Source organism: Malus domestica, chromosome 12, assembly GCF_042453785.1.
Source record: "Malus domestica chromosome 12, GDT2T_hap1".
In the NCBI taxonomy this organism is placed as follows: Eukaryota; Viridiplantae; Streptophyta; class Magnoliopsida; order Rosales; family Rosaceae; genus Malus; species Malus domestica.
The window spans coordinates 12,597,432-12,621,940 of record NC_091672.1 but is presented as its reverse complement, the minus strand read 5'-3'; the positions used below and the strand labels follow the sequence as shown (position 1 = coordinate 12,621,940).

General features: G+C 37.8%; 1 protein-coding gene across 1 annotated transcript; it reads right to left on the bottom strand.

Annotated features, from left to right (window-relative positions):
• Window positions 1-567: 567 nt before the first annotated feature.
• LOC103449903 (DNA gyrase subunit B, chloroplastic/mitochondrial-like) lies at window positions 568-17,649 on the bottom strand. The gene is made up of 21 exons (XM_017336238.3): window positions 17,356-17,649; window positions 16,999-17,143; window positions 16,645-16,725; window positions 16,456-16,569; window positions 15,568-15,624; window positions 15,100-15,201; window positions 14,122-14,272; window positions 13,935-14,011; window positions 13,736-13,846; window positions 13,163-13,233; window positions 12,890-13,031; window positions 6,304-6,402; window positions 6,054-6,182; window positions 5,844-5,958; window positions 4,735-4,802; window positions 3,693-3,806; window positions 3,486-3,602; window positions 3,289-3,342; window positions 3,100-3,205; window positions 1,391-1,521; window positions 568-931 (listed from the first exon to the last, which is right to left on the bottom strand). Exons 1-21 carry the CDS (start codon window positions 17,535-17,537, stop codon window positions 863-865), a joined length of 2,235 nt encoding a protein of 744 aa, XP_017191727.3. The 5' UTR covers window positions 17,538-17,649; the 3' UTR covers window positions 568-862.
• Between the last annotated feature and the right edge of the window lie 6,860 nt (window positions 17,650-24,509).

The window sequence follows — 24,509 nt, the reverse complement described above, 5'->3', positions numbered from 1 at the left end:
TTTCACAGGGCTTCTTTTTAGATAAAATAGGCTCTCTCTCTCTCTCTCTCTCTCTCTCTCTCTCTCTCTCTCTCTCTCTCCATGGAGAAATCTACTCAACTCAAAAAAACAAAACCAGGAAACGGACATGGCATTGCAATGTCCGAATCCAAATGTTAAAAAACAGTACTAGGAAACGAATACTAGTGACCGCAGTGTCTAAATCCAAATATAAAAAATAGAATCAGACGAATACTGCAACGTAATGTCTAAATCCAAATGTAAAAAATAGAATCAGAAAATCATCCATATAAGTAGGAACATTGTAGTGTCTAAATTCAAACACCACATGGCAGTGTCTAAATTCAAACACTGCATTAAAGTGGGTGCCGACTGCAGTGGCAAATTTTGTAATTTTTGTTTATTTTAAATGCATTTACGTATCACAATACATGATTGACCTGTTTATAATTAACATAAATATTGTCAATATGTTGTTAATATTGTCACTTTTTATTGATTCTACACAAAATCACCCGTATAACTACCGGCTGCATTTCCTGAAACTAAGAAATTTTCTCCAATAAATACAAAAAACAGAATTTCATATAACAAATAATAAGATTTCAAGAAATCGAATAGAGTCGTCCCAATGGAAAGGCAAATCACCACATGTAAGTAAACAGAATTTCCTACAATAAATACAAAACCCTCTAAAAAACTACCTAAACTCAAAAGGAGTGCGACACGCAGTTGGTTTCACAGCTATGAATAAAAAACGCACCATAAAGCATGTTTGATAATTGTGCCAAGAGTTTCTGCTTGTCTGCAAAATTTGTATACAGGTTCATAACTCCTCGTCTTTCCTGGATCCATGGCTCCTTTAAATATCCAACTTATCGAGGTCGATCATGCTCGCAGAATTCTTTATGAGCTCCTTCCGGTAATCCACCTAAAACAAAGATACCCACAAATATCTACATAAACTGGCATTTCACTCAATGATACATTAGTTATGGCATCTGGGAAGCTGAATGACTCCAACCTTAAAACAAATAGCCTATCAGCAGTATGTTTCTACATTTCAAATCCCGTTTTGATAACGGGTAAATATAGATGATACAAAAGTAATTAATTCCATCATGCATATTTTGCTACCATTTAGTAACATGGCCGGACTCAATTCTTTCAATGTTTTGGATATTTTAAGACACACCATAAAGAGCACACACGCTAGAGACAGCAGGGGCTTTCATGATATAACTTTGTAGACAACAGAATGTCTTGGAGTCACTTTTGATTTCGAAAACCATAAGGTAGTGCTTAGAAGGCAGCCCTTGCAAATATAAGCGCCAAATAGCTTCAGTTAATCATACCTGAGCAAAATAACCTTTATACACGCTCTACTTACCCGAGCACCCATAAGGGATGAAAACACAATGTTTGCCTCAGCAGCATCCTCAACCCCTAATCGTTTAAGAAGCCTCTGCTCAGGATTCATTGTTGTTTCCCATAACTGGGCAGGCATCATTTCCCCCAGGCCTGCATTGCAATCATACCAACATGATAATTAAACAGCTAGTTCCAACTGAAAGTTCAGTCATACATGGCTTGAATTCACTAGCAGCATAATAACTTTCCAAAAAATAAACATAGGGATGTCTTTATCTGTAGAAACAGATAATTTAGTAGATGTTTCCATTAGTATGCCCTTGGGCCTTATCTGGGTTTAATGCTTCCATTACTCGATAGAGCAGTTGATTGTCAAAGGATTGTATGATATAACCCTAACACGGAGTGTGAATGCCAAGGTACACCCATGTTTAGAGCTGCATGTGGCCAGTTTATGAGCAGAAGATTGCTTATGTTTAATCTCTATTTCAGAATTATGTGGTATAATGAACCAAGCTTGAGTAAAACCTAGCTCACATATATATCATTGAAATTACAATTTGAACGAAAAGCCATCTGCTGACATTAAAGCAGATACCATTTAGGTGGTGATGGCTAGTTTCCTAGCTTTTAAGTATTTTGGGGCTCAATGGTTGTTTAAATTTAGCATCATAGCTTTAGTTGCTGAAGGTTCTAAAATGAAAGGCCTCTAATCCCTTCTTCTGCACTTATCCATTAATGTGCAAGGTGCAGGATGGGTTGTATAAATGTTTTACGATATATCTGACTCTCCATCTGACTTTCTCAGCTTCCTCATGTACAGGATGCAGCTGCATGTGAGGGTGTGTTGGCTTGACATGCACTGTTGACAACAGCTTAAGTTTTTAGGATATAGAGGTTACTTAACAGGTAGGAAATTACATTTTGAAAAAGGAAAAAAAAAATAGGGAACTTTAACGAAAAGCTCCTGGTACTGTTCACTTTAACGAAAAACTACATTTTTACACTAAAAGTCAATCCTGGCACTATTCACTTTACCCTTTATTTTGTCCTTATCGTTAAAACTCCAAGTTTTCAAGCCCTTTTCATTAGTTTTCCTAAAAAAGTAACCAAAATTCAAGCTCAAACTGTTCATCAAGCATAAGCTCTAGCTTGCCTCAACAACTTTTTTGGCAGCCCTACCCTACCCATATGTGATCCGTAAGGAACACCTAGATTTTCTTCTCTTTTCATGGTATATTGCTACAAAAGAGTGACTGACAGGTTGATGTTGATAGTTTAAAATTTAGGTGGTGGCTTTTGGTCCAAACCGGAAATCTAGCAAAAACAATTTTCACATAGCATTGGAACAAAACATGTGCTAGAAAGATAATACTATGAATTCTAATATTTAAACATGTCACCTAGGGAAGACAAATTGCCTCTCATCTAGTAAACTGCAGAAAGTTACAAAGTTGGCCTATTAATGTCATTGACACCCATTAGTCATCTAGTAATCTGCTCGTACAACATCAACTCCTCTATATAATTGCACACAAACATAACATTTTAATAAAGTCTGAGGCACGAGAAGAGTCAGCTGACGTTGTGGGCACTAATGGCTCTGCCATGCCCATAAAGGACCTACTGACTTGAAAACATATATGCCGTTACAAAGGAGTTCATTATCGGCCACTAACAGCATGCATTGAACCATATAAACTTCAGTTTCATAGTGTTCATACTAACCTTTGAACCTCTGAATGTTGTAAGACGCATTCGAAGGGAAGGAGCTCTGAAGCATTTTAAGTTCAGCTTCATCATAGCAATATTTGGCTTGCTTTCCCCTCTCAACCTGGTCATTTCAGCAAAACCAATGGACTTAGCTATATACTATTCTATAAAATCCCTCTGATTAATTCAGATACAAATACAAACCTTGTAAAGCGGTGGAACGCCAACATATATGTAGCCCTCATCAAATAAGGCTCTCTGCAAGCAAGAACTACTGCATCATGTTTGTAGCCATTGCAAATAACTAAATAAGTGGGGTTTCTTATGTTATTTATTTCTTATTAATTTCTGTTTTTAGATATACCGTAGGAAAAAATTCCCACAAAATATCTGTTCCCTACCTGATATCTGAAGAAAAATGTCAGAAGCAGAGTACGGATGTGAGCACCATCTATATCAGCATCTGTTAAAATGATAATCTTATGGTAACGTAGAGCCTCCTTCTTAAAGTCCTCACCCTGAAACAAAGAAGATTATGTACATGATTCCTTAAAAATAAATAAATAAATAATATTATAAATGAAAACATATAACAAAATTTATTCAACCTTCACCCCAAGTCCAAGACCAAGAATTAGATTTTGAATCTCTTCATTTTTATACATTGCTGCCTCATCCTTCCTTTCAATGTTCAGAATTTTACCCCTCAGTGGCAGAATGGCCTGCAGAAAATATTTCACAATATAAATTACAGCCATCTCATAACATTTTACAAAGAAAAGATGGATGATCCATTTAAGAAGGCTATTGTTTTCAAATCATTGTATCTGATTCCCAATGCATTACGAAGCCAAAGCAAGAACAACATTCTGGTCAAGCCACAAATATCAGAATGCCATCACACTGAGGGCAAGACAAATAATGTATCAGGTCATATTTTTATCTGAACAGTTCCTCAATTTTATTACCACAGCAACACACTCTATGGATACAAAATGAAAGTTAGAATGATTGACCCCATAGACAGTAAAAGTAGTGGAATAATTGTTCTGCTATAGTGATATTTGAACCAGTAAGTTCTGCAAACTTAATGGTAGTGGAATGAGGTTACAGAGAAGTGCTTCCTTTTCCAAACGATGACCATTTAATCTGGCATCCATGCTTTGAAAGATATCAGGATCCAAATTTTAAATAGCTCTCTTCCAATCATTTCACATTTACTATTCTAAAAATCATCAAATGCATAACACAAAACAGCTACCAATATACATCACTATTGAATGAGGTTTAGTGCAGAAAAGACTATCAGGACCCAACTTTTTAATAGCTTTCTCTTCCATTCCTTTCCCATTTACTTCTCCATAATCATCAAATGCTTAACACAAAACAACTACCAATTCAGATCACTATTATAAAAAGGTCTATTGCAATGGAGGCAAAATATAATTTTATGGTTTAGCTTGCTCTTCCATTCCACTCCACTCCATTAATTTAAAAGAAAAAACATTCACCGCTAAAAAAGGTATATTGCAAATTGGCTATCAGGATCCAACTTTGTAATACCTTTCTCTTCCACCACATTCCCATCTATTTTTCTATAAATCATCACATATGCTTGCCAAAACTACAAACTAACAGTTATAAATTTACCTGAAAGCGCCTATCACGACCCTGTTTTGCACTTCCACCAGCTGAGTCTCCTTCAACTATAAAGATTTCTGTAAACATAAAACAGCAAGGAACAAAAATTTAATGCTCAACAAAATAATACGATAGTTTGTTAGAATATTTAGGGCAACAAGACGGAATACATATTAAGAAAATCTCTTACAATTCAATTAAACAACCACAACTCTTAACTACACATATAGCATATAAAAACCAGATCAAGCCATAAAAATGTCTCATTACATTAACGCAAAAGAGCAGAGCATGCATTAAATCTCACATATAATGCCGGAACCATTTACCATTACTATGGAAGCACAAAAATTTTAAGCAAATAAGGTGGAAGGTCACTGTTCTAGGAAACTAACAGGAGAACCAATATAGATACGATGAGAAAGAGGACCATGCAATCTATCATTTCACAGCAACATGCTTGTGATAACTGAATTCAATATAAGAACTACACCACTGGTTGGACTCATTATGTCAGCTAAATCTATCAAATACTAAAGCCTACCAGAAGAGAAGAAAAACCAAAAAGATATTCTTCATATATACTGTTCCCCAACTAAACTGATACAGTAAATAAAAATTATTCACAATAACAATTAAAGAGCATGAACTCTTTAAAATCAAATATGCAAACATCGAGATTTGTTTCTTCTCCAAGTAAAAAAAAGTATTCAAAAGAAAAAGATTGATGATTAAGTGTTGAGTAGTGTTAATTTATCCCAAAAAAAAAGTGTAGTGTTAATATATTCTCTAGGAAGTAAATGTAACAATTTTCAAAAAAAATAACTTTCCAGAAACAAACAGTGGAAAATAAAATGTTTATGATGGTTGCAGTGGAAAATCTAACAGTGACTAAAGACAGACTTTGGAATTTATAAATTCAACTACAAGGAATACGTCGCTGAAGTAATCCTTGCAACTGTTTAGTTTAAGAAGACGAGAACTATAAAATTGGGAATCATAAGCAGTGCTAGAAAATGATTACTATCAAAACATCTAATAACCTAATAACCAGAAACTCAAAACAATATTCCTTGGAGAATCTGATGTCAGCTTCATACAAGATGGTGCAAACATACCTGATTCTTCAGGATTTGTTGATGAGCAATCAGATAGTTTTCCTGGCAGAGAAGATGATCTCAACACGCTTTTTTGTCTGACTAGTTCTCTTGCCCTCTTTGCAGCCAGAGCTGCCTAGACAAAGGAACCATTAGACACTAGGAAAAGATCTCAAGTATAATCTATGTAAGCTTCATGCATCAAAGCGCTATTATAATTTACAAGGATACCTTGAGAGCATTCAAAGACTTTGAAAGGATTGAATCCAGTACATCCGGATGCAACTCCAAGTATTCTGTAAGATACTCTTGAAGTGATTGATCAACCACTCTCCGCACCTCTGGATTTCCCAACCTAGTCTTTTAACAGAACAAACAACAAATAAGGGTACAATGGTAAAGCCTAGGATGCCCCTAGAAACAGTACAGCCGAGCTGCCAAATCATTATTCCACATCGGGATTAATACAAATAGGTAGTACCTTTGTTTGGCCTTCAAATTCCGGATTGGGAACTTTGACCGAGATGACGCACGTCAACCCTTCTCTCACATGCTCACCACTCAAAGTAATATCCTTTTCCTGGACAAAAATATAATGAGCCTCAAAATAATGAAACTTTTTTTTAATTACGTACTTTGAATTAATAATTAGATTAACCATTGAGATGAGTTTATTGTAGATAATTAAATCTTCTAAGCCTAATACATATGTACAATGAACCAGCTTAGGCAGACAACATTTCACCGATAACAGAAATGAAATGCATAACTAAGTTATTCGCGGTTGTCACCATCTGTTTTGATAAACATCAAAATCCTATCTTACTTCTTCAAGTGTGTGTGTGTGTTAGGATTTTGGCTCGTCAAATATGTCCTAGTTGGTTTAGGATTGTTTTAGGAAACCTAGAGGGATTAGGAAAGAATTTCAGTTTCCTTATTCAATTTAGGTTTGGATTTCTAGAAGTCTATTGGATTTGGATAGTGTAATTTTCTAGACCACTTAGAAATAGGAATTCAATCAGCCTTAGGGCATGTAAGCCAACCCTATGTCCATAAATAGGGTGCGGCAAGGCTGATTTTAAAGAGAGAAAGAAAACAGCCAGACAGCCAAGAGTTTTTTGAGATTAGTTCTAGGGTTTGCAAAAGTTCTGTAATCTCTATTATTAATCAAAGGAGCAGTGATCTCTCTACCTAGAGAAATCACAACTGGACATAGGCAAAAGTTCTGCCGAACTAGTATAATTCTTGTGTGTTTCTAAGTTCTCTAATATTTGCTAGTTTAGTCTATTGTTGTTGGTTACATTAAAGAATAAGGTCTAGTGTGCAGGTTTTTACAACAATTGGTATCAAGAGCTAGGATCAAGGTGTTCTACGATGTCAAAAGGGAAGATGAATGCGGATCAAGGACCTGCATTAAAGCCCTTTGACGGCAAGGATGACTTCACAGACTAGCAAAGGATGATGAAGAACATACTGATACAGCAGGATTTGGATGATGCACTCGATGGTGAGAAGCCGGAAAACATGACAGAGGCAGCATGGACTAAGGTTCTCAAGAAGGCCAAGAGTTCCATCGAGATCCATCTCACAAGATAAGTTCGGTCACACATCACCGAAAAGATGACTTGCCCAGGAAGCATGAAAAAAGTTGGAGAAGGTTTATATGGGCAAAACTGTGTCCAATAAACTTTTTCTAAAGGATGAACTATTCGAGCTTCGACTGGAAGAAGGAGGTGATATTGAAGATCACGTATGCAGGTTCCAGAATTGCATAGCTAATCTTCAGAAGGTCGAAGAAACTTACAAAGATGATGACATGGCTATCATCTTGCTGAGGTCTCTACCTTCGTCTTTCAAGCACTTTCGAACAACTCTAATGTTTGGAAAAAAGTCTCTGAAGCTTGAAGACGTAATTCAAGCTCTTCAGTCATATGCTAAACCGGATGATATAACTTAAAGCTCTCAAGGCCTTTATGCCAAAGGCAAGGAGAGGGGGCGGGAAAGACAAAGGAAGAGAAAACCGGCAACAGAGGTAGGTCAAAATCCAAGAAGAAAAAGGAAAAGAAGGAAGGTTGCTTCGAATGTGGTTCAGCCGATCATTGGAAGAGGAATTGCAAGATTTGGAAAGAGAAGAAAGCCAAGATGGAAGGAAGCTCAGGTTCACTAGTGCAATCACCGAGCATGAGAGTGACGGGGAGCTTCTTTCAGTAACATCAGGTTCCAAGTCTTTCACCAATTGGATTTTGGATATTGGATGCACTTTTCATATGTATGCAGTAAGAGAATGGTTCGATACTTCCAAAGAAGTCAACAGCGGGGAAGTCTTAATGGGGGACGATTCTTCATGTCTTGTGAGAGGAATCAACACTGTTCGAATCAGAATGTTCGATGGGATGATACGAGCTTTGGGGAACATCAGGTATGTCCCTAGACTAAGAAAGAATTTGATTTCCTTGGGTACTTTAGATGAGGCTGGTTTTGGGTACAAGTGAAAGGATCGCTAGTGGTAATGCGGGGTGACCTACAACCCAATAAGTTGTATAAGTTAATTGGGACCACTATAGTCGGGGGAGCAGCTGTTTCTGTAAATCAGAGTGAAGAAGACAAGACTGAACTCTGGCATCATACGCTCGGGCACATAAGCCAGAAAGGGCTGTAAGAATTACACAAGCAAGGCCTGTTGGAAGGCGTGTCATCTTGCAAACTAGACTTTTGTGAATACTGTGTTCTCGGAAAGCAAAGAAAGGTATCATTCGCAAGTAGCAGTGCAAATAACCGAAGCAAGAAGCAACTCAGCTATATTCACTCAGATGTTTGGGGCCCTGCACCAATTAAATCAAATGGTGGAGCCAGGTATTTTGTTACTTTCATGGATGATTTTTCTAGGAAGGTTTGGGTTTATTTCATGAAGCAGAAATCTGAGGTTTTTGCAAAGTTCAAGGAATGGAAAACAGAAACCAAGAATCAAACTGGAAGAAAGATCAAGTACCTGAGAAGTGACAATGGAGGTGAATATACAAGTAATGAGTTCACCGATTACTGCAAGCAGGAAGGTATCATAAGGCACTTCACAGTAAAGAAGAATCCCCAATAAAATGGAGCTGCTGAGAGGATGAACCGAACTCTCATGGAGAAAGAGAGGAGCATGCGATTTCATGCAGGATTGCCTGATAGTTTTTGGGAAGAGGCTGTTAATCATGCAAGTTATTTGATGAACAGGTCACCATCTACAGTTCTCGATTTTAAGAGTGCAGAAGAGGTATGGTCTGAGAAGCCGGTGGACTATTCCAAGCTCAGGGTGTTCGGCTGTAGTGCTTTTGCACATATTCCAAGTGATGAAAGGTCCAAGCTCATACCAAAGTCTACACATTGCATATTCTTAGGTTTTGAGAAAGGAGTTAAAGGTTTCAAGCTTTGGGATTTCAACAAGAAAAAGGTTGTCAGTCGAGATGTTGTCTTTGATGAGACAACCATGCCTCTTAATAAAGTCGAGAGCAGTAGGGAGAAGATGGACAATGCTAAAATTGAAGCAACAAAGATTCCATTAATCAGTTCAGATGAAGAAGAAGCTCAGGTGGAGCAAATCGAGCAAGAGGCCAAATCTGATGGTTTTGAGGAAGAAGAAGAGCATCGGCATCATTCACCAATTAGGAATCAGGTGGAGCAAGAAACAGGATAGATTGAAGGCATTTCAATCCGCTAGACATCCCAAAGGGGTTAAACTCCAACCAACAATCCACCTGCATTCCAGAGATGCATAGCACTGGACAAACCTAAGCGGAACAAGAAGAAACCTGACAGATTTGGGTTTGACCAAGATGAAGTTAATTATGCTCTTAACATTAGTCAAGGAGATCCGACTTCTTATCGAGAAGCTATAGCTAGTGATGAGCGAGATAGTTGGATAAGTGCTATGACAAAAGAAATGGAGTCTCTTTACAAGAACTCTGTTTGGAAGTTAGTTCCTAAGCCTAAAGACAGAAAGCTAGTTGGATGCAAGTGGGTATTTAGGAAGAAGGAAGGACTACATGAACAAGATGCCATGAGATTCAAAGCAAGGCTCGTGGCTAAGGGGTACTCACAAAAGGAAGGGGTGGATTATGATGAGATCTTTTCACCTGTAGTCAAGCATACTTCTATCAGATTACTCTTAGCTATGGCAGCTCAGCATGACATGGAGATTGAGCAGATGGATGTGAAGACAGCGTTTCTTCATGGAGATCTAGAGGAGACGATTTTCATGGCTCAACCAGAAGGGTTTGTTGAATATGGGAAAGAGAACCTAGTATGTCAGCCAAGGAAGTCCCTGTATGACCTGAAACAGTCTCCAAGACAGTGGTACAGGAGGTTTGATTCATTCATGCTCAAAATCAATTTTAGAAGATGCTTATATGACTGTTGCGTATACTATCATGTGTTCCAAGATGGGATGATCATATTGCTATTGCTATATGTGGATGACATGCTAATTGCTTGTCAAGATAAGTCTAGAATTCAAGACTTGAAAAAGATGTTAAGCGAGGAGTTTGATATGAAGGATCTAGGTGCTGCACAGAAGATCCTTGGCATGGAAATTCAGAGAGATAGGACCGCTGGAAGGATCTAGATATCCCAAGCCAAGTATATTCAGAAGGTTCTTGAGAAGTTCAACATGCAAGAAGCAAAGGTAGTTTCGACTCCTTTGGCGGCTCACTTCAGGTTAAGTGGGCAACAATGTCCTACGTCCGAGGAAGAGCAACAAGTAATGAAGAATGTGCCTTATGCTAATGCAGTGGGCTGCCTCATGTATGCAATGGTATGCACACGTCCCGACATAGCTCAAGCAATCAATGTCGTTTCCAGATGCATGGCAAATCCAGGAAAGCAACATTGGGATGTAGTCAAGTGGATTTTGCGTTATTTGAAGGGTTGTTGGCGACAAAGGATTATGTTTGAGAAGCAAAAAGAAAATGCAGGAGTGTTAGGATATGTGGATGCAGATTATGCAGGACTTGGACAAGAGAAGGTCAACTTCTGGTTATGTGTTTACATGCGCAGGAGGACCAATCAGTTGGAGGGCACTACTGCAACCAATTACAGCTTTGTCGACCACAGACGCAGAGTGTATTGCATTGGCCGAAGCTAGAAAGGAAGCGATTTGGCTTAGTGGCTTGGTAAGTCAAATGGGAATCACTCAAGATTGTGTGAAGCTGAAGTGTGATAGTCAAAGTGCCATTCACTTCCACCCTACCCTCAGATTTGGAAATCAAAAGTTCCTCCGAAGGTTAAAATACTTGTATGGCTTGTGGCCAATGGGAATCTAAACACATGCGACAGAATTCAAAGGAGAAACCCGCTTAGGTGCTTATCACCACATTGGTGTAGCCTGTGCAAAGCCGAGGAGGAGAGTGTAGACCACATCTTTCTTCATTGCTCCTACTCGATTCAACTGTGGTGGAAATTGTTTCAGGAGGTTAAAGCAAGATGGGTCATTCCTAAAGGGTGTTTCGAGCTACTAAGCACAAATTTTAAGGCACTTGGAAAAAGGAAAAAATCCAAAGTTTTGTGGGGTTGCCTGGTATCGGCAATTTTCTGGAATATATGGCTGGAACGCAACAAGAGGATTTTTGAAGACTATTCTGGAGTGGGGGCAGAAGAACTTTGGGGGAGAGTAAAATATTGGGCAGCTTTTTGGGCTTCGGTCACTAAAGAGTTTAATAATGTTTCTCTATCTCAAATACTTTGGGATTTGTTAGCAGCAGTTAAGTGAGCTAGGTCTAGAAATGGCTGCTGTAGCCAAATCCTAATGGGTTTTTCCCTGTTACACAGTTAGTGGATTTCTTATCCACTTCTGTGTTGTTCTCTTTTCTTTAATAAAATTGTTTCTTCTCAAAAAAAAAAAGTGCCATTCACTTGGCAAAGAATCAGGTTTTTTCTGGAAGATCAAAGCACATTGAAACGAGGTATCACAAAATCAGAGATTGGGTGGAGTCTAAGGAAATTTGTATTGAAAAGATTCATACGGATGACAATGTTGCAAATTTCCTTACAAAGATAGTGCCAGCCAAGAAGTTCAAGCATTGCTTGAACTTGATCAATCTCGTTGATTGATTAAAGTGGAGCACCTCCTCACTTGAGGTGCAATGAGGCAAGAAGAAGATTGCCAAGGTTAAGACTCTTGAAGATTGCCAAGGTTAAGACTCTTGAAGATTTCCAGAGCTGCTGCTTCAAGAAGGTTCAAAGATACTCTGGGGTGCAACAATCAAGACTTGGTTTGACTCACCAAGGTGGAGATTGTTAGGATTTTGGCTCGTCAAATATGTCCTAGTTGGTTTAGGATTGTTTTAGGAAACCTAGAGGCATACCAATTCTTGTCCTAGAGGGATTAGGAAAGAATTTCAGTTTCCTTATTCAATTTAGGTTTGGATTTCTAGAAGTCTATTTGGATTTGGATAGTGTAATTTCCTAGACCACTTAGAAATAGGAATTCAATCAGCCTTAGGACATGTAAGCCAACCCTATGTCTATAAATAGGGTTCGGCAAGGCTGATTTTAAAGAGAGAAAGAAAACAGCCAGACAACCAAGAGTTTTTTGAGATTAGTTCTAGGGTTTGCAAAAGTTATGTAATCTCTATTATTAATCAAAGGAGCGGTGATCTCTCTACCTAGAGAAATCACAACTGGACGTAGGCAAAAGTTCTGCCAAACCAGTATAATTCTTGTGTGTTTCTAAGTTCTCTAATATTTGCTAGTTTAGTCTATTGCCGTTGGTTACATTAAAGAATAAGGTCTAGTGTGCGGGTTTTTACAACATGTGTGTGTGTGCGCCTGTCTGTGTGCGCGAGAAAGAGCCCTTAAGTTAAAATACACAAGAGTATTGTGCAAAGTGATACAAGTTTATTTAAACCTGACAGACAAATAGAAAACCCAAAAGTTTAATGATGAAGAGTTGCTATTTATAAATAAAATTTCAGTTTCAGACCACCTTTCAAGAAAACAAAATTATAGAAATAAAGAGAAAATTAAAAGAAGAAGCCACAAGAGATTACTGTTATTTCTGAAAGAATGACAACAGAAAAGGGATTCACCTTGATAAGTTTTGACTTCTTTCCAAGACTATTTAGAGTTCTTGTTAATGAAGCCTTCGTTCCATCAATATGGGTTCCTCCATCAACAGTTCGTATGCTATTAGCATACCCAAGCATTGTATCTGAATATGCATCAGAACACCTAGTACCATATCATCACAGTAATGCAAGAACTGGTTGTCAACAATTTGCGAAAATTCACTTCATCATAATATATGACAAGAAACTTCTTCTTAATGAAGGGATTGTAGAATACATAATGAAGTTAATTACCACTGAAGAGCTACATCAATAGTGATTCCATCTACTTCTTTTCTAAAGCCAACCACATCATGAAGCGGTTTCTGAATCAAAGAGGTCAATGAACCATCTTTAGAAAATAATGCAAATCAAAATCCACCAACTTAAAATATCATATAGTTTATACAGATACACATTATGAAGTAATTATACTTTGTATGCTGCCAAGTGACGTGTACTTAACTACATGTCAAGGAGTTTCTAGGAAATTTGACATTATGTCATTTGTGTAGAATACTCACATAGATGCTAAGATTCACCGCACCCTGTGTAGATCACAATAGAATGATGTCCAGTAATTGATAGTATTCTTTTCTTACAAATGAAATTCTTAGAATACAAGGTACATGTGTAGTATACCAAGAAGCCCTATCCTAGAGTTCAAAGGGAAGAAGTGGGAGAGTTAGTATTTGTTTACACATCTGCATCACTCGCTTAAGAACCATGAAGCAACATCACTAACTGTAAATTTGCCTAGATCAAATTTAGAACAAGCAATTACAACAATGGAACAAAAAAATTGCAAAGATAAGAGGTTGAGCTTACCTTATCAGTATTTAGCCATTTTACATATTCAACCAAACCCCCTGCATAAAAGTATTCATTGTGGTGGTTCTTCTCTGGATTGATATCCTCTTGCCTAAGAGTGATCATGAGCTGCCAAAAACAGAAGACAATAAAATGTCAACTGAGAATTAAAAGGTAGTGGGGCATGATAATTGAGAATTAAAAGCAGTGACCTTACGTTTGGGTTTAGAAAAGCTAGTTCCCTAATTCGTCCAGCTATCGTGTTGTAGTCAAACTGAATATTAGTTGTGAAGACTGCAGGAAGATGAGAATCAGATAAAGCAAACATAAATCACCAAGTAATTGGGAATGAATTTTAAACTATGACCATCAAATTCACTGGGACTCGAGGAGATAAGAAAAACCTTCTTTGTCAGGCCAAAATCTGATGCGTGTTCCTTGCCGATCTTGGAATTCAACAGGAAGCACATGACAGGATAGAGTTGTCACAGGTTTTCCACGAGAATACTTCTGCTGATATTCCATTCGATCACGCCAAACAGTAACTTCTAACGCCTGCAAGGCCAGGCATCACAATTTAGCATGGTAGACACTGATAACCCGAGTATTAAGCCTCATAAGCAGAGAGAGGTGAATTTTTATTGGTTATTTTTAGGCAATTAGTTTAAGGAATTTTAGCATTATGGAAGGAAATGTGAAGAAGGTAGCCATCTTGAGGGATAAGGAGAGAGGTTAAATGTGTTGGGTTTTTGGCTCAAAATTAGGATGATGCAATAAATTAGGTTTGTGTTACCTATTTGGTTTTGGTGTCCTATTTGGGTTTGGTTTTGACTTCTTAGTTAGTTTCCTTGGTGGAGAGATTTTGTTAATTACCTATTTGATTAGGATTAGGATTTATTTCCTATTAGGATTCCTATTGTAACCTAAGTCCTATGCACTATAAATAGGACCTTAGGGTTAGTGTATTTTGTGTGGCTCATTCGTGTGATAATTTGGTTAGAGTCAATTTGTGAGTTAGAGAGCAATTTGGGAGAATCTTCTCCGTTAGGTTTGGGTTCTCTACTCGTTTGGTTTAGGGTTTGTAATTTGTGGGATTTGGGTTGTGAGAGTTTAAACACTCTTTTGTAATCTCCGTTTGTTTAGTGAAATTCCTCGCCGTGCTTCGCCCGTGGAGTAGGCTTTACGCCGAACCACGTAAATCTCTTGTGTCAGTTTGAGATTGTTTGTTTTAGCTTTCACCTACGACGTTGATATTTGGTACTTTGTTATAATTCGCTTCTGTTTGCGCATAAAAGTACAACAAAATGAATCCTCAAACATCGATATTTTCACAAAGACAGGAAAAATGACCAAACAAATTTAGCTTAACAGATAATGCACACCTCAGACAAGGCATTGACGACTGATAACCCCACACCATGCAATCCACCAGACACACTATAACCACTACTTGAACCACCAAACTTGCCACCGGCATGTAAAACCTGAAAAGTAATTCATATAACTATCACTTATAAAATAATACAGCTATGTCCCAATATAAATTTCTCAAGTCTCCAGTTTTGTAAGATCTTTCTATCCCTAGAAAATAGAAATCACAGAACTTGTTGAGTTCTATTATCCATAGTTCAAATCTTGAAGATACCACTGAAAAATATGCTCAATATTTGACTTATCTACAACAGCTTATAACCAAAAGTTACAAATACATGTTTTCGTGTACATTCAAAAAGTTTTAGACAATTATTTGTTTGAATTTGGTGCAAAAAATAACTGACCCTGTACAATGTGAAGTGGTTCCGTTCTAACCCTACACCAAAATTTGAAAATGATAATTTATGTAACAATACCGTCAACACAGTCTCCAAGGAAGATTTCTTAGTTGCTGGGTGCATATCAGTCGGAATCTGCAATGAACAAGAGCATAAAAAACACATGTAAAGACAGTAGCTACGTATATTTAAAGCTGGACCATAACTGAAAATTACTGAGATGAGTATTAAAAGAATTCTAATATAATGTGTGGTCAGATGCGAAACTCTAACTAGCACTGCATTAAAAGTTAGTGTTCGGAATCTAGAAACACTACATGGGTACTCAACCACAATATTGTAGTCCCTACATCTACAGTACAGTTCTGATAAATGTAGTTTTGCAATGGCGCTTTGTGCACTTGACTCCAGAATAAGGTCTTCCCACTGAACCCTACAATCTTTGCGAGGCAAGGAAACTTTTTTATTTTTTTTTTAACAAACGATATTATCTACACTAAGGGGGAGGGGAGGGGTGGACTTAGCTTCCCAATGGGCTAGCAATAATGTGGTTCAAATTCGCCTTTGGTGAGAATCGAACCTAAGACCTCTCACTTACAAGTGAAGAGGAATACCACTAGACCGTAGTACTAAGTGGCCCGAGGTAGGGAAACTTTAGAAAATAGCTAATTAGGTACCTTGAAAAAATCAAAGGATCCCACTAAATCGTCGCTGGTCAATGAAATATATGAGGACCGAAGGATGCGGACTTTTACTTTTGTTATGTGCTGTAATATGTTTACTGCATTGGAGAATTTAGGCCACATTTTAATGAACAATTTTACAGACTCTGGAAATATTGGCTATACATATGAGATATATAAGTATGAAGGGAGTATAAAGGCATATCAACACATGTCAAATATATAACACAGGAATTTTTAATCTTTTGTCTAAAAGGTGAACAGAATGGAGCATACTGCATACCCCACGACCATTGTCAGTGATGCTCACAGAACCATCTGCTAGCAAAATGACCTCAACCTTTGAAGCAAATCCGGCTTGAGCCTCGTCAACTGCATTATCTAATATTTCATATACCTAAAAGAAAATGATCAGAAACTAGCAAAAGTACATCATTCAAACTGGAAAGATACAAGTGGGTACAAATAGTACCAAATGGTGAAGACCACGAAGTCCCGTGCTCCCAATGTACATTCCTGGCCTCTTTCTAACAGGGTCTAAGCCTTCCAATACCTGAGAATGAAAGACATTATAGCACCAAACCAAAACCAAGTCGGAAATGACAGTTTACACCCCCCCCCCTTACTCAGAACAATTTCTAACTAAACCCATCAATAAGCAACAATTCCCAACAAACATTAACAGTTAGTAACATTTACTTATCGATTTCAAAATACAGAAAAAATGCACAAACCACAAAAAGAACAGAAAAAATTGCATAATGTAAATGACTAAGAGAGAATAGTAATTTTGTATCCGCAATTGCGTAAAAACCAAGTAGTTTACCTGAATCTGATCGGACCCATAAGCATTGGAGCCAGTAGTGCCTTGAAAAGCCTCGGTTGCAGGTGTAGAGGACATAAAAGCTCTTGCAGAAACCACATTTCGAACCGCACAGCAGCTACCAACGCCCTTCAATGGAAATTCCGCCCTGCCACAACCAATAACTAAAACCCTTAAACACTTTTCACTTTCCGAGCACAAACAAAATACAAAAATATTATCAGCAAAAGACGAATGAATAAATTTATTAATTCGGAATTAAGAAAAAAATAAAATATTTTGGGACAATTCCAGCGTTTCTAGGGAACCAAACAGGAATGAAGCAGAAAGCGAGGGGGGAAATGGGAAAGAGGAGAGCACCTGGGTTGGGGGTTGAAGAGGAGAGAGGGACGAGCAAGCGAGGAAGACGAAGACGGAGAAGAAGAAGAAGAAGGAGAGGGGAAGTGAGGGCGGAGAGATGAGTGGGAGAGGAAGCGTAAGGCCATGAAGCGAAGATAAGAGGGCGGAGGAGGAGGAGGAGGTCGAAGAAGAAGAAGCGCCATCAGTATTTGGTATGGAACCAAATCTTTGCTTTTTTACAGGGTTTTTCTTTTTCCTTTTTTAAAAAAATATAAAATGAAACGATAAACCCTTTTCCGCCCAAAACCCTACCCCTTCCACAAGCGCTATCTTCCCTCCTTTCATTTTATTTTTTTTTTTCGCTAGAAAGGAAACTGCATTAAAAAGAAGGGATGTGATATCCACACACCCTTTTTACTTCTCTCACGACTTTTTAATTTTCAGCCGTCGGATCGGATGAATTAAAGAAAATCAAATGACAGAAATTAACAAGGGATGTGGAAGAAATAAAAAGGGGTGTGTAGATAGCACACCCCTAAAGAGAAAAGCTGTGAAATCCCGTTCCTGAATTTCACTATTGTAATCTACGTATTTCGTATGGGCAGGAATTATAGTATTTTCATGAATTTAAATTAATTCTACATTTTAATTATCTAATTATTTTTTAAAATAATTGTTATATCCGTAGACCTTCGAGGGTCACTCTTAATGTTTTTAATTGGGCTCGACCTCACAAGCTAAGCGAAGGCCATATGTGAATCGGAACGAGAAAAGAACTTTACAGATGTTTTAGAAGTTTCTTCAAAAAAAAAAAAAAAAGTAACCAATCAAAAATGAGAGGGGGTCAGATTGAAAAAAAAAAGGAGGAGAGGAGAGTTTCAGGAGGGAAGAAAGGAGAGAGGTGGCAGAATGGGGAGAGGAGAGAGGAAGGATGGTAACCAATGGAGAGTGAAAGAAAGGAGGGAAAGGAGAGAAAAAGAAGGAGAAAATGGGTCGGGTCGAACGAAGGACCTGTGAACCCCGGCCACCTATTCGGCTTTTCCGACGGTTTTTTCGGTGAATTCCACCAAAAATTCAATTGAAAACTTCCCCACAACCTTCCTTCTTCCTCTTACACCTCAAAAATCAAGGGTTTTGGCCTTGAAAATGGATGAATCCGCACGGTAAGGTGCGGTGGTGTTGTGTTCAAATCACCCAAATCCGAAACAATTTCATCAAATTACCACCATCATTAGACTCCTCTTGAAGCCTGGAACAAAGCCCAAGTAATGGTTAAGGCATCGGAGTAGCTTTGGAGTCGAATCAAGGACACCCAAATTCAAGGGTTTTCGACGGGTTTGAGTGAAATTGAAGTGTTTTCCGGCCAAATTGGACTTGGCCACAGGAATAAAGATTGCTCTACTCTTTGAGATCTTCATTTTTGTAATTTTTGGTAATTTTTAAAAATAGTTGAATTTTCCGACAAGCCATGGCGGCGTGTGCGGCGGCGGCGGCGGCTTGGCCAGTGGGCCGATGATGTTCTTTTAAGTTTAATTATATACCCTGATTTCATAATTGATATCCTTGTGATATGGTTTGATTGTTTGAACCTAATTTCATTACGGTACGTGGTTAGGTCAAAAATATGATTCGACGATCTGACCGTTGGATCGTCACCAAACCTTAATGCATGATAGAACATAATATTTGTGGATCATAGAAACTTACGGATCGAGAATCCGACGTATGGATCTTCCCTAATTGGATTTTCTAAGTTGGTAAAATAAATTGTTGACTGCCACTTAATTCTAGTAATTGGTGGAGATCTGACCGTCGGATCGTGATGGGAATTTAGTATGTTGCTCTAGAAGCATAATGTGGACTTTGGGAAGTTACGGATCTGAAATACAATGTGTAGATCTTCCGGACTAAATTGTGTAGAATTGTAGATCCTACCTTTGACTGAGAATTAACTTTTGATCAACATATCTCGAAACGTTCCCAATACTAAAATTAGTACTACGGGAGACTTAAGTGAAGTCTAGTGGACCTAATTTGGTTGTAGAGTGACTTAAATATTGTGATATGATTATTACCTTAATTTCTTATATTAATATCCTTTGTAAATGTGCTTTGGACTTATAAATATGATTTCTATTGAAATGTGATTTTTCATATATTTAGCCATAGACTTACGGATATTAAACATGATTTGGCTTGTGTATTGATGATAATGGTGATGTATGGATGTTTAATTATTTCTAGTAATGTGAATGATAAGTATGATAAATTTATGGCTATGTGATCTTAGAATCCTATTTGAAATATTCTGTAGAACTTATATGCTTGTGTGATATATTAGTTGGTGGCCATGAGAAGTTGATGGTGTAGGAGACTATGTTGTAATTCATAGGGATTAGTGTGATGTGGACAAATGTGAGTGACTTTAACATATGTTATATTCGTGATTACCCACGTTTTCATAATTATTATCCTGTGAGGATATGTCTTGGTTTTATAAATATGTTTCTTTTTATTGAATTGTTATTTTTAATACTTAGCCATCAATTTATGTTCAAGAAGTGAGATTTGACGTGTATAATTGAAATATGAGTTGATTTGTATGATTGATATGTTGTGATGATATGTGAGGCTAGGAGTGGACCTTTAACCATTGTGATGGGGATTTGTTGCTTCGATATTGTTTCATTTCCCGTATCGTTGATTAATTCTAAATTTAGTTATTGTGCCTAATTTCCTTTGTTGAGCTTTTGTAAATGAAGTAGCATGTGCTTGTCTCATTTCTTTGAGCCGTCATACATTAAGGTGTTGGCCTTCCGTGATTCCGTTGAGGATGGTCTGGAATCGTTTCCTGGGTTGGATATTGTTGAGTCCGAAATCCCATTCTTCGGAGAAGTAAGTTTGGCTTAACTATGTCACTCTAGCTTTCGTTATAGTATATTGTGAATAATGGTTTTGAGAATATGGTGAATTGAATTATAAAAGCGGTTGTACGTCCGTGGAATTCCTTCGAGATTTTCTGCGATTCAATAGTTTATGAATTTAGAACATATGAGAATGATTGTTATTATCTTGACCATTTTAGTTAATTAATGTGGCTAGAGGATGGTTTTGTGCGTTGTCGGTTCTTAAATATGATGTATGTTGTGAATTGAGATATGATGTTGAGTCTTAGTGATTTATATGAAGGATGGAAGGGAAATCTTGATTTTTTTTCATGTGGGTTTGTTATGTTACCTTGAGTCTAAGAATTTTATGCTTGTCAAGTTCTATTGATTGATGTGATAATTGGATGGTGTTTGAACGCTTATGAGTGGATGAATAACGAGATGACTAAAAATTATTATTGTACTTTCTTAAATGTTCCTTGAGGTGCTACATGATTGAATTGTGGTATTATGTTGAGACATAGTGGTCTATATGTTGAATGTTCAATTGTAGTGAAGTAATGAACTACGAATGGCTTGATCCTTATTGAGGGTACGCAGGCAGTCTAACGAGGAAGTTAGATGCGGCCATAAAGTATACGAAAAATTTCTATGAGATTTGGATCTTGAATTATGCTATTTACATATCTCGGAGGCGAGAGGTCGCACTTGGTGCGATGTCAAGTGTCTTCGCCCATGAGCGGTAGGTCTCGGGTTCGAGACTTGGGAGCAGCCTCTCCATAAATGGGGGTAAGGCTAGCCGACATTCACCTCTCCCAGACCCTGCGTAAAGCGGGAGCCTTGTGCACTGGGTATGACATATCTCGGAGGCGGGGTAGGTTGAGATACGGGTTTTTGGTGACGTCATGTGTCGATCCTGGACGTATGTCAGAATCGGGACGTGACAAAAGCCCCTAGGGCACAGTCAAAGAGGAAAGCAGCTTGAGCTGCCACCGGAATGGTCCTATCCCAAACATGGGGGTCAACAACAGAATGTCCAACACTAATGATCGCATCCGCAAGGAAATTAGCCTTACGGAACACATGCTTCCAGGAGATGTCCTCAAAGGAATCCGCCAACGAATATTGGCAAGAATGGTCCTCAACCTCCAGAAAACCTGATAGGAACCACGGACCGCCTCAATGACCAATTTAGAATCGCCTTCAACAATGATGCGCTTGAAACCTCTCGAAGCAGCCAACTGAAGCCCGTCACTAAGTGCTAAACATTCCGCTACATTAATAGTATTTTGACCAACTCCATGCGCCCCAGCAAGGATAGGAAGACCCAAGTCATTTCTAATCACAAAACCAGAAGCATCCCTCTAGATTTACCCCTTGTTTATCATTTTGCTTCGTATGCAATAGTAAGTTAGCTTCTTGATAATCTCTACCCATATTTAAGGCAGAAAAAACGGTACTAGAGTAATTAGGTTTCTTATTCTAAAACACGACAAGATTTCTTTCTTTCCTGATTTGCCAACAAATAAGGAAAGCCATATGCAACTCACTTAGACCATCACAAGTATTGATATCTAGGGAGTCTAACCAATCATTTAAACTCAGGGTTCGATTCATCTTTAAAGAGTTAGGAAGCATGGGATTGTTCCAAATCTGTCTAGCAAAAGCACAATTGACAAACAGGTGGCTTCGACATTCATTTTCCAAATTACAAAGCGGTTTGAAGCTTCCACATCGTCCATAGGAGCTCGCTAGAATTATCATTATTAATGACCGAATTCTGTAACCAGGTAGCAGACTTGACAGAAAACTTACCATTAGCATTCGGACCCCAACAGCAAGAATCACGCTGAGGAGTGAGAGGTAGAGGAACACTACAAATCTTGTTCACAACATCCACATCAACTACAGACATTAGCAAATGCCTATTCCAATGGCCATTTTCAATGAACTGACTCACTCTCAGCTCCGGATCAACATTACCAATTTGAGAGTCAAACAACAGAATGAAGAGCGGTTATTGTCCTCAGTTAAAACCTTCCACCCTAATTTAGCCAAACAAGTGTTATTAAAATGAGAACTTTTTCCAATACCAAGACCTTCCTTCTCTTTTGAACAACATATTTTGTCCCACGTGACCAGATTGAACTTTAGAGTCCTTTCCCCACAAAAACTTCCTACTTTCTCTATCAATAGCCTTCCTAATCTCATTAGGACATTTAAAACAGGAAAGAGTATGATTAGGGACTCCAACAAGATTAGATTTGATAAGAGTGAGTCTCCCTGTCTTAGAGAGAGTATTGGCCTTCCAACCCCACAATTTGTTTTGGATCTTAATGATAAGTTCTTTGGCGTTAGCCGGGTCTTTCCAGAAGATAATATTATGGATCCCCAAGTATTTACCAATAGTGGTTTTATGCTGAATTTGAAGGATATTAACTATATCATTTTTAAATTGATTCCTCATGTTATTAGAGAAATATAGAGAGGATTTATGGAAATTTATTTTTTGCCCAGAGGCACAAGAGAAATCCTTAAGCACCTTAGCAATAAATCTGGCAGCTGTATTGGTAGCGTTAGCAAAAATCAAGCAGTCATCTGCAAACATCAAGTTTGTAACCCTGAAACCTCTAGGGGCAGTCAACAGCCCAACATTCTTCCTAGGAGACATTCCCAGGCTGTTCAGGTGTCTGACCAGAGGCTCCATACACAAAATGAAAATGTATGGGGACAAAGGGTCTCCCTGTCTAATACCCCTCGAAGGATAAAAATAGCCATGAGCCTTACCATTCACTAACACAAAAAAAGAAGCAGAAGTAATACACTCCATAATAAGATTGACCCAGTGAGCATTAAAACCAAACCTCAGCAACCCAGCTCTAACATAATCCCAACTAATATATTCTCTAGGTCTAATTTAATAGTCATAGCACCATACTTACCTTTCTTACCTTTGAAAGTCAAGAAAATTTCATGTGCAATCAAAATATTATCTTGGATTGGTCTTCCAATAGCAAAAGCACCTTGATTCCTGGAAATACAGTGAACAAGTAAAGGTTTAATCCGATTAACCATAATCTTAGTAATAATCTTATAAGTAACATTACACAAGGCTCTCCACTTTGGGAATGAGCGCAATATGTGTATGATTTATTAGTCTCAGGCTTGAATTAGAGTGGAAAAGTGTCTTTAACCATGTTCATGATAGATTGTCCTACAAGACCCCAACACTTTTGGTAGAACACCGCATGAATACCATCTGGTCCAGGAACTTTAAGGGCTCCAATGCTATTTACAGCTGCAAACACCTCATTGTCCAGGATAGGAGCATTTAAGGCAGCATTATGATGCTCAGTTATGCAGGAGTCGATGATGTTCACAAAGTTATCTATGTCTGAGTGAGAATGAGCACTGGAAGCAGTGAACCTATGTTTAAAGTCTTCGACAAAAACATTTCCAAACCATCACCTTTTTCACACCAATTACCATGTTGATCTCTAATTCTAGTAATCTCGTTCTTTCTTTTTTTTTCCTGATGTTAGTCACAGTTTGGAAATACTTAGTAATTTTATCACCTAGTTGGAGCCAATTGACTCTGGCTTTCTGAGCCCAGAAAGTTTCCTCATTCCTAAGAACTTGGTAGAGCTGCCTTTTAATGCTCCCTTCCTTATTCACCAAGACCCTCGAGTTGGGCATATACATACTCTCTTGTTGAACCTCATCTAAATCACTCAAGAGAGCTTTTTTCTTCTCAAAATTTTTCCCAAAAGTGTCCTTATTCCACTTCTGAATGAGAATCTTGAACCTGCCTAAATAACCCCTCACTTTGTCACTTGAGTTGTCAGGCATGTCACCATTCCAGACTCGCCTAACAACATTAAAAAAATCAGGATGAGATAACCACATAGCTTCAAATTTAAAATTATTTCTGCCAACCGCATTAATATTATCCAAGGTATTAGTATCCAATAAAATTGGACTATGATCTGAACCAAATATTGGGTAATTATCTTCCCTCCTTTCAAAACTAAAGAAAAATTACAATTTTTAATTTCTCTTTGTGCCCGAGGTCTTTAGTTCGATTTTCTCTCCTCTCATATCGTTTAGATCAAAATACTTTAGACAAAAAAATTTTGAGAGTTTTTACTGGTGCTCCAAAATTCTAATTGTGCACTCTAAATTTTTTTGGTAGTTAGAAAGAAAAATTCTCATATGAGGATTACACAGTTAAATTTATGAAGTACAAATATTAAAAAAATGATTTATAATGGTTTTTTCCTCAATTGT